Source organism: Tauraco erythrolophus, chromosome 14, assembly GCF_009769465.1.
Source record: "Tauraco erythrolophus isolate bTauEry1 chromosome 14, bTauEry1.pri, whole genome shotgun sequence".
Taxonomy (NCBI): domain Eukaryota; kingdom Metazoa; phylum Chordata; class Aves; order Musophagiformes; family Musophagidae; genus Tauraco; species Tauraco erythrolophus.
Window position 1 is genome coordinate 11,379,512 of NC_141478.1, and position 8,662 is coordinate 11,388,173.

The 8,662-nt window shown below is 42.7% G+C and overlaps 1 protein-coding gene across 1 annotated transcript in view; it reads right to left on the reverse strand.

Annotated features, from left to right (window-relative positions):
• LOC104378686 (high affinity cAMP-specific and IBMX-insensitive 3',5'-cyclic phosphodiesterase 8A) overlaps positions 1 to 7,246 on the reverse strand; it is a 126,383-nt gene extending 119,137 nt beyond the window's left edge. Inside the window, 1 exon segment of the mRNA XM_009985756.2 lies at positions 6,986 to 7,246. Within this exon segment, the coding sequence (XP_009984058.2) occupies positions 6,986 to 7,246 (261 nt within the window).
• Between the last annotated feature and the right edge of the window lie 1,416 nt (positions 7,247 to 8,662).

Below are 8,662 nucleotides of genomic sequence, written 5' to 3' on the forward strand. Positions count from 1 at the left end.
CAAATTATCTTGTCAACCACATTCAAACCTAATATAACTTAATTCATGTCAACACATTTCCATGTCAAAAAGTGGGTTCTAGCCCTCCTCCTTTCTCCTAAAACAAAGCCATACATGTGGGAGCTGGTTTACAGAATGCTAAGCTTTTTACTTTGTGTAGCATGACAGACTTACAGATTTTATTATTTGAGACCAACAGTTCAACCCGTAGTAAAAGAGGATGGTCTGGAAGAACACACAAATTAGAGACTCCACTAGTAAATTTCACAGTGTGTGTACCAACATCATTTATTACATTGGGCCTTAACAAGGATTTTAAGTAAGAACCCAAAAGGGGCTGGATGCCGAAATCTTTTTGAAAAGCAGAGGGCTTTAACAACATCGCTTCCTTGATGCCTTTGAAAACTTGAAAATCTGACTCTGGGCAATAAAGCTATTTAGTATGTCATGCACACTAAAGTTATTCAGTTCATATCTTGTCATCCTGTGCCAATTTAAATTATGGTTAAATGAAGATACCTAATTATTTTACCCAATGGATGGATAGCAATGCACAGAATGTCACACCACCAAGCAAATTCCAAGTGAATCTCCACTGGATGAATGGGTCTGACATACAAAACACTGCAATTCACGTGGAAAACCACTCTTTGGACTTGAGGTCACGCTGTGTGCAATCTCGGAAACATTGCTAACTTTTAATCCCATCCAGGGCTGGTAAAGCCGTTTGCAACGTGGGTATATTATATCCATACACACCACTAAAACAGAACACAATGCTAAATTGTTCTCCTATGTGTGCAGGTGCTTCTGTGGTCCCCTGACAAAAAGACAATTTACATAAAGCTTGTCTTGAAACAATTTCACCTTGTTTCTGAAGTCTGCTTATTACCATATTTGCTTTAGGTTTCCTTCACTTTTTGCTGAGAGCTAATAAGAGCTTTAGCTGTCCATATCTCTAGATATTTATTTCCTCTTTGAGGACTCATTTGAAAGTTGGTTGGCATTCCAAGTGCTCAAAAAGTGGAATATTCTCAGTGTATTGTTACTATTGCTTAAGAAACCAAATTCTGGAGTCCCCTGTCAAGGTGATAGCCAAGAGAGGTGAACAAAAGTTCATATAATAACTAAAGTAAAACAGCAATTTATCATTGTTAGTAGCAGCAACTGTTAGATATAACAATTGCAATGGATGTTAAAAATAATTCTCATTGAAATACCTCTTATTTTCTTGACATGGACATTTACTTGAACATGAGGAACAGATTAAATCATACAATATGGGAAGTAAAACAATTTCTAAACTGTATTTTCTCTAACTTTCAAATGAACTATAAGCAACTTTCTTAATGAGACATTCTTCATATTCACATAGATTGTAAGCATCTTCTAATCCAAAATTCATTGAACGTGAAGTATCTGCAAGCGGTGTAACCACACCTTTAATTTATATTGAGACTTAGCATTTTGGATGTAAAATCAGAATTGTTAGCACCTTAAATAGCAAGGAACCTTGCACTGGAACGTCACACCACATGTACTACTGGGAATGGTAGAACAGGAGGGAGAACTAGTAAGAGTATCACCTCCTGTTCTGTCTTCTAAGTACAACTAGAAAATTTCTACACCAGAAATTTCTACAACTAGAAAATTTCTCACTGTAAATGTACTTAGACTTCAACCTGAGCCATACAATTAAGAATACAAAGGGTACAACACAGTAAGATAAATACTTAGAACTACAGAAATAAAGGCTTGTTTTTAATACTTCCTCTATTGACACATTTAGGTGGCAGAAAAGGAAAAGCTTGGAAATTAACTACCTAAAACAGCCATGGAAGTGATAAAAAGCAAGCTCAGACCAGGGGCAGCAAAGAACAATGCAAAGGGCAGAGAGAACTCAGTGTTTCGTGTCTGGCAGATGAATTCACAGCCGAAAGGAGTTCTGGTGAAGTTTTACCAACAGTAAGTACTCTACAAATTCAAGGTCTAACCTTGCTCAACTCAGTCACACAAAGAGCCCTCAGATGCAGTGACACATTCTGCATGAGCTGGTTACCAGGACCAGGAGAGGTACCAATAATAATGCTTTAAAAATTGAAAACAGCTTATGCTACTTAGTAGCATAGCGATGTATATCACAGAATCACAGAATGTTAGGGATTGGAAGGGACCTCAAAGGATCATCTAGTCCAATCCCCCTGCCGGAGCAGGACCACCTAGATCAGATCACACAAGAACGCATCCACGCGGGTTTTGAACATCTCCAGAGAAGGAGACTCCACAACCTCTCTGGGCAGCCTGTTCCGGTGTTCTGTTACCCTTACTGGGAAGAAGTTCTTCCTCATGTCTAAGCGGAACCTCCTATGTTCCAGCTTATATCCATTTCCCCTTGTCCTATCACTGTATGCCACTGAGAAAAGCCTGGCTCCATCCTCATGACAGTTACCCTTTACATATTTGTGAGTGATTTACAGTTTGTTTGTTTGGGTTTTTTTTCTGGTTTACCTTACAAACAACCGGAAATTAAAAGGTAAAGCTAAAAAATAGACCTAAATATGAACCCAGGTCATGTGTTACTACACCAGTTCACTTCACACCATTTAAAAATTAGACTCCCATCCCCTGGAGAGAAAGGTTCATGCCTTGCAACAACGGCATAAAACGCATCAGTCTGAAAGTCTGGAGCCTTAAAAACTGAGAAAAATTCACATATCTCAGCGTGGGAAGGATCCTCTCAGCGGGAGCAGGGATCTCTGTGCAGGAGGGCTGACGTCAGTGGGAGTGGGAGGGAAACGGTGATGGGAGGTTTGTCAGGAAAACGATTGAGGACAGTTTCAGTGGGAACAGGGAGGAATCAAGAGAGGGTGGATGGCCTCAGTGGAAGCATGGATAGTACGTGTGGGAGTTTCAAAGGGAGGGAGAGCTCGTGTGTTCCCAGGGGAAGGAATTACCAGACAGACAGGAAAAGAGCAGGCGGCTTAACGGACTAAATAACGTGCTGTTAAATGCTGAAATGAGACCCACTTCAGGTACAACATAGCATACAGCCTCCGACATGCAGAATTATGCAACCATTGGTTTGCAGCGACTGCAAAACTCTCACGCAATTTCACAGGGTTTGAATGAAGAAAACTTCCTGGCTGTAGGGCCATGGATTTAAACTGGCTGTCCTGTATCAGCTGATAAATCAAAAGGCTATTTCACATTTAACCCTGCTGACTTAGGACTACTTTTAATTTAAAACAAAGGAAGCCTGGATTTACTCTCTGATCCCCTTGCACCCAAACGCACATATTTCTGTGTTAAATGTACATGACAGGGAGAGTTACACAAGAGGAAGGAAATCTCAAATACGTAAAAGAATGACAGAGCAAAATAAATGTGCAATGTATGTGCTACAGAGTATCTTAATGCACTATAGAAGAGTGACTGACACACACACGTTGTGTTGGGACAGTATATGCTTATGAACAGCCAAGCCAATTTTAAATAAATGCCCATGAAGTGCTTATTCCAGCATTTATTCCACTTATGCTATAGATTAAACATAGGTATTATTCTAAAGGTGTTTAAGCAGGTTTCTATAAAGGCAAGTACCTTTACCACAAATTCAGCAATACAAATGCCTGAAGAAGAAAATCATAACTAATATACATGAAAAAGACAGACTAGCATAATTTTGAATCCACTTTCTTGAGATTTTTAGAGTTTAAAAAAAAAAAAAAACAGTACCGGGTGAGTATCACTTGATATTCTTACTGTAGCACTGGATAATCGAACCCCAGTCACTGTTACTGCATCTAAGTCTTGCTCATCTTTCACTGGGAAAAGTACAGAGTTTAAACTGCACAGTCGATAATTGAAAATTCAGAGAAGCGTTTTCATGGTCGGTCCACTTTTTAGATACAGCACGTACTCCAAGATGTTCATAAATTTTCAAATTAAAGCCAAGTCTGAAATTAGTAATTAAGGCAGGAGATACAGGTGCCATGACCAAATAGAATTTATTAAAAGGGCTCCTCTATTTCTCACATACTATCACCATGCTCATATATACCAGAAATAAGTATTATGGCATTTATCTCTGCACACACACACACTTACTTTCAGGACTGTTCTGCAAATTTGCTATGGATAAACTTTGGGTTTTCCATATTAGGAAAGAACAGGTAACTTCTTTAGCTACACTTTGCAAATTGATGTAAATCACAAAATAGAGTATGCCCACACCACACATGCAGAAAGTTATCCTCTGCTATTTGACCAGAAGAATGATATAATCAGACATAAACATAAAGCCAGAATAAGCCTGGGAGCTAATTAACTATATACATAATGCCGTTTTACAGTTTGCATGGGTTATTTCTTTTTATGACACTTTCCAACTTGAAAAATGTGCACTATAGCTAACAAACTGATGCAATAAAAGTTATTGAACTACCTCTTATACATATTTTAATAAACTTAATGACAGCCAAAGTGAAAATATGAGATTTACACACGGGCCAAGTTTTGTTCTTAGCTCTCACATTGGACTCTCTTGGCTTTAATCTGTGCATATACAACAAAAGAATGTGAATGAATTTCAATTACAGCGTCTCTGAAGTCAAGTGAAAATGCCATTCAGACAGGTTTCTGGCTATTCACACAAATTCTGATGACACCACGATTGGCCAATGCACAGAAGGTTTGTAGTTTCTTGTGTTCCTGTAAGGGTGTCCCAGGGCCCACGAAAGGGGTACTACACACTCTGAAGAACAGCAATAGTTCCTAGTAGCACCCTAATTCTTAACAGTTCTTCCTCAAATCAAAAATCCTTTTAACTCCAAAACAGCACAACGTCCTGCCCGATGCTCCTTTTGGCTTCAGAAACGTCAGGCTCCTGACCATTATCTTCAACGTTCTCACACTTCGTTTCTTTCCAAACAACTTCACTATACTGTGAAAACTGCCCTCCATTGATAGCACAGCCCTCTCCAGCACAAGGCGGTTATCTAGCACACGCAGAACTGTAAATCTGATCATACTACACGCACTAACGATAAAAGCAGAGAATGAAATACCATGCTGCTTTATAGCTCTGAAGAGCATTATAGGATTTTGCAACATGAAAATCATGCTCAAGTGATGTGTCCAACAGATTTTGTATTCAGCTGATGACAAACAGAATTCCATTCTCATTTCTCAAAATCCATCGTTTCACAGCAATGAGCTTAGAGTGATGACAAGGGCAGAAAATATGACTGAGTGATAAAAATCAGAACGACTGCCAATGAGATTACAGTATGCATATGAACCAACATCAACCGCATAGCATCTGGCTGAATTATCCAAACCTAGTAACAGGAATTTTGACAAAGTTCTTGAAATGAAACAAAAAAATTCAACAAAACTAAGACTGCTTTCCATTCATGCTTCTGGAAATAGATTTTGGAGCTGGTTTTTTTCCTCATAAGCAAGCATACAGAAGACAAATTCACAGAATTTAAATTTTAAGAATTTTTTTTTGTTTAGATTTTGTAATGTGCAGTTATAAGCACAATTAAAAATTCAGCTAGCAAAACAATTGTCAGGATTCTGATGACAACTTCAGTTTCCTCTTCTGTGGTTACTGTGTTAAATATGCCATAAGCACGTGTATCGTGTGTGAACAGGGCCGTAAAGTTCAGTTTCCTGTAAAGTGTTATTAACACAAAAATTTGGTTTAGTATAACACCATTCAGCTTCATGTTCTGCCTTAGGTATTGTTAATTCCTCCTCTGACTCACTACTTACAAAGTGTCTTCTCATTTTCTAGACTTCTTTTAAACTCCCGTGAACTGAGATTACTGTATCTGGAGGAAAACAATTGAACAAAATCACGCACAGTACTGAAGAGAATTATTCCAGGTCAATTATTCCAGCCGTCTTAACGAGCACGCAAAAATCCTGAGAAAACTATGAATCATTAGAGTTTGTGCGAGTCTGCAAAATGCTGGACATTCGACTAGTTCTTGCCTGCATCTCAAGCTTGTATCTTATATTTACAGCATGTGTATTGCAGTTCTTATCACGGTAACCCAGAGCACATCAGCCATGTTATATAATATCCCCTGGGCTGCTACAATTTCTTTTTTTTTAATATTTGCAATTACTTATTTTTTTACAAAATATAGTTCCCCCCAAAAAAGCAAAGATACGAAATAATCAAAACCTAGAGCATTAGGAACTAAAGTACAACCCAAAAACAAATGGGCCATCAACAGAAAGCAAACAGACAAGCAAGCACTCCGCACCACTAACTCTCCCACTGTAAAAAAAAATAAATCACAAATTACAATTTTTTTTCAGTACGTGTCTGTCAACTGCATACAGCCTTGTGTTGCATCTCTACACAAAAGTACCCACGCTAACACACATGCAAAAAAACCTCCAAATAATACCGTATTTGCTGCAACAGACAAGGTCAACAAGTTGTTAATGTAAATCAGTACCCAGAGCAAAAACCGCTGTCGCTCTCCTTTCAACTTTCTGAATGGAAGAGGTATGCAAATTGATCAGCCCGGCCAGCAGATCGCTTCAGACTGCGATTTGCCTCTGCGTCCCAACAAGACAAGCACAAACAGAAACACTGGATGACCCGGCACAAACAAACATGTAAAACACAGAGTCGGTGGCAGCGCAGCTCCCATGCACACACGGTCCCACCACAGACGACGGGCCCTCCGCGTCCAGAAGCAAGACCCGTGCCCCTGGCTCTAACGACTGACCACTCTCCTTCCCGGCATTAGGAAAACTCATTTTGTGGAAGGAAGAAAGAAGCTTGGGTACACCCATAAAGTCGTTTCAGGAGACTGATTAGTTTATAGACGAAAGCAATAGCTCAAGCCAGGAAAAGCTCCTCCGCAACGTATCGCTTCGGCAGGGAGACTCCTTGGGTTAAACCGCTACAGCCAACTCCTGTTCTGAGAGAAACAGTGCTCACGTTTAGCACCCTTTTTACCTTAACACTGGATCTGCTGGTCTGGGTCTCTGCCTCCATGCTCTGGCTGTTCTCCCTCTTGTCTTTCTTAGAGGAATTAGTCCTCACCTTATAAGTGGATGTGTTGGAGGATTTAATGAATAATCCTGGGACGGGGTTGCCTTGCTGCTGTTGAGACATGGTTGTGTTGGTCTGGTGAGGGGAATTGCACTCCTCAGACTCTTTGCTACTGTGATAGACCACTCTGCTGTCAGAGATGTGGATGCTTGGAGCACAGCCCATGCTTTGTGGCCACCTGGGGAATACTTCTAAATCGTATATATATATATATATGTGTATATATATATCTCTTTCCTTCCCGTTGGTATTTTCCCCCTGCTTAATTTTTTTGTTAACAGGTTGAATCTCTTTCCTGGGTCTCCGCTACACTCTGAAGCATTGCCATCAGTCCCTTCTACACCACCAGAAACGTGTCTGTTCTCCTCGTCCTCCAGGAAACGGATCCTTTTATCTCAATCTCTGCAGTGGGCTGGGGAGCTGGTGGGAAGGGAAGGGGGGAATCAAGAACCAGTCGACTTCATATTTTCACAGATTATTATTAATTTTTCTAAGCCATCTGAGAATCTTGGTAGGGTTTGCTTTCCTTTCGGGCAAAATTTAAGAAGAAAAAAAAAAGAAAAAGAAAAAGGAGGGGGAGCAAAAGCAAAAATAATAAACCCCCAAGCCCCCCAAGCACACGCACACACACCCCAGCGTCTTCTCGGCTATGCGCTCAGAGCGGCCGGGGGCACTGCACCACCGCCTCCCTCCTAGTCCGGAGTACGGCGCATTTTCCACCTGGCTTTGCACAGCGTTACCGATTAACCCGGGAACGGGCCGGGGCTGGGGGGGCCGCTCCCCACCTCGTCTTCCGCGCTCCCCGCCAAGCAGCGCTTACTCCTCGCGGTCCCGCTCGGCGCTGCGCTGTGCCGTGCCGGGGATGTGCTTTGGGGTGTGCTTTGGGGCCGAGAGAAATAAATTTAAAAATTATAATAATAATCGAAAAGCGCCCCGCCGCCCCGGCTGCGCCCCTCACGCCGCCCTGGGCATGTCCCGCGCCGCCTCCGTCGCGGGCGGCCGCCGCGGGGGTGACATTCAGGTTCCCGTCGTCGGAAGGAAGAGCCCCCCGTCAGGCGGCAGCGGAGCTTTCTGGCCGCCGCAGCGGCATCCCGCCCGGCGGGGCGCGGGCTCCCGGCTCAGCGCCGCGGGACCGGAGCGGGCCGGGCCGCGGGGAGCCCCCCCCTCAGCGCCCGGGCCGGCCCTCGGAAAATCAGGGCACGGCCCGGAGGGCTTCCCAGAGCCGCGGGAGAGCCGGAGGCATCAAAGGGCGTCCATGTTGGGGGGGATTTTTTTTGTCAGAGAAATGATGCGAAACGGCGAGAGGAAAAAAAAATATTAAAAAAAAAAAAAAAAGGAAAAATTAAAAAGAGCGAGAAGTAGCAGGAAAACGATCCTAGCGTCCCATCCCGGCGGAAAGGGTTGCAGCGGCGAGAGCTCTAATTCCCAGGGCCGTGGTGTCCGCGTCCCTTGCAGCAGGGGAAATGCCTCTCTCCTCGCAGCCGCCTTCCCTCGCTCTGCGCCCGCCTTGTTATTATTGATGTTCCTCGGCGGCGGCGGCAGCCCGCCCGCCCCCTCCCTGCCTCCCCCCCTCCCTCCCCG